Source organism: Suricata suricatta, chromosome 8 (genome assembly GCF_006229205.1).
Source record: "Suricata suricatta isolate VVHF042 chromosome 8, meerkat_22Aug2017_6uvM2_HiC, whole genome shotgun sequence".
Lineage (NCBI taxonomy): Eukaryota > Metazoa > Chordata > Mammalia > Carnivora > Herpestidae > Suricata > Suricata suricatta.
Genome location: NC_043707.1, coordinates 46,361,112 through 46,363,052, shown reverse-complemented (window position 1 = coordinate 46,363,052; position 1,941 = coordinate 46,361,112). Strand labels below are relative to the sequence as shown.

The following is a 1,941-nucleotide window of genomic DNA, read 5'->3' as shown; positions in this document are numbered from 1 at the left end:
CGGCGCCGACGGGCCCAGCCGGGCCGGACAGGCCGGCCTGCCATGGAGGTGGAGGAGGCGTTCCAGGCGGTGGGGGAGATGGGCATCTACCAGATGTACTTATGCTTCCTGCTGGCCGTGCTGCTGCAGGTGAGTCCCCCTCCGCCCCCAGCGCCCCGCTGCCCCGCCTCCCGCGGATTCCCGGAGGAGCCCGCCGGCAGCCGAGGCTCTGCAAACCCCAGAGGAGGGGGCGGGTGGCGCAAGCCCCGCGTCCCCGCCCCGCGCGAAGGCTGGCCTGGGCCCCGACACAAGGTCTCCGGCAGGCCTGGCCTGCGGTGCCCGCCCCAGCCTCCGAGCCTGCCCCCTGGGGCTGTTCCGCAAGGCCCACCCACCCTGCCACCTCGTGTGGGAGAAGGAGTGGGGGTGGGGGGGACTTCAGCCGCGGATGAGCTGGTTAATCAGAGCGGGTGCCGGTTCCACATGTACTTGGAATGCCCCTTGAATGCATGACGGAATTGTTACTCACCAGCGGCTCTGTCACCTTGGAATCCAGAGCACACAGAGAGCCCTCCAGGGTAGCCAGCTGACCCTGCCCAAGGTCCGACCCAGAGCGGCCTCCTTCAGGTCTAGGTGTCCGCTTACCCTCTTTTCCTGGATTCCAGGGGGCTTTCTGTTCCAGGTGCTTTCCATACATAGGGTTTATTTCTCCCTCATTCAAGTTCCGCTGGGTCATTTCTGCCCAGAGGCCAGCCTCAATTATTATAAGTTGAATAATGCCATCTACAATATGAGTCTACAGTATTCAGATTCAATTATAAAATAGAATCATTTTTTTCATTGTACAAAATGCTCACACACCTTTTGCCCACTCCAGCCTAAAAGTGGGGGTTTAGTATGCTCAAGGTCATTATAGATACACTTGGCCAGGCCAGAGTTACTCTTCCTTTGCCAGCCTAAATGGCGCATTTAAAAACATCGATTACCTCTCCCAACATTCTAAAGGCGTTTCATTCGCAAATTCTTTATTAGTGTCTACTGTGAGTCTGTCATTTTACTACTGCTTCATTCAACACATTTAATGAGTGCCTACTATTTGCTTAGCAGGGGCTGCAATGGTGGGCAAATCAAAGCTCCTTTCCCGTGAGAGCCTGAAAGCACCCCATTCTACGGGGGGTGTAAAGCAGACAGTTCAATACGTACAATTAATGTGTAATGATAATTGTCCCGAGGAAAGTACAGGGAAGTCTTGAGTATAACCACCAGTTGCTTGAACGTGGCACAAGGCAATCGCTCAACAGGAAGATAGGGGTGGGGGAGGGTGACAATTGCCTTACTGATTCTGTTTTCCATGAAAATGTTTGCAAGTTCAGTTATCCCCGGCCAGAAGAGCTGTTCAAATGATGGACTGATAGATGATGACAGTCCTTTTTTCTAGCAAAGCACATTCTGAGTTCACAAGTATGCAGGATTCTGAAGTTCTTTAAAGTTCATTGTTTCACTGTAATTTTCCTGTGGGGAAAAAGTATTTCCTGAGTCAAAAACAGTATTTAACACAGAGAGCATGTAATTGTACCCATGATGCCTGATGTTCATTTATAATACCTTTTTCTTGAGAACATTCTTTCGTTCATCTTCTAACCAAGAATTCCAGGAATCCAGTTCTTTTCAGAACAATCCCATCTCCCATGCCGCTACCCTACCAGCTGTCATCTTGTTACAGGCCTCGCCAGGGATCTGCCTGCTTAGAAAACTTTGTTTTGAGGGAGTACAGCACTAAAAAGGCCACTGTTCTGGGGCCCCTGAGTGGCTCAGTCAGTTAAGTGTCCTACTTTTCTTAATTTTGACTCAGGTCCTGATCTCATGGTTGTGGGTTTGAGCCCCTCGTCAGGCTCTGCGCTGATATCAAGGAACCTGCTTGGGATTCTCTCTCTCTCTCTCTCTCTCTCTCTCTCTCTCTCTCTC

At 51.5% G+C, this 1,941-nt stretch overlaps 1 protein-coding gene across 5 annotated transcripts in view; it reads left to right on the top strand.

Annotated features, from left to right (window-relative positions):
* Positions 1 to 9: 9 nt before the first annotated feature.
* SLC22A15 (solute carrier family 22 member 15) overlaps positions 10 to 1,941 on the top strand; it is an 83,888-nt gene continuing 81,956 nt past the window's right edge. For all 5 annotated transcript variants that reach the window (XR_003911989.1, XR_003911990.1, XR_003911991.1 and 2 more), the window contains exon 1: positions 10 to 129. Coding sequence is in view for 2 of the 5 variants with exons in the window: in XM_029948451.1 (XP_029804311.1) it covers positions 43 to 129 (87 nt within the window). In the remaining 3 variants the exon portion in view is untranslated. The remainder of the gene's footprint in view (positions 130 to 1,941) is intronic.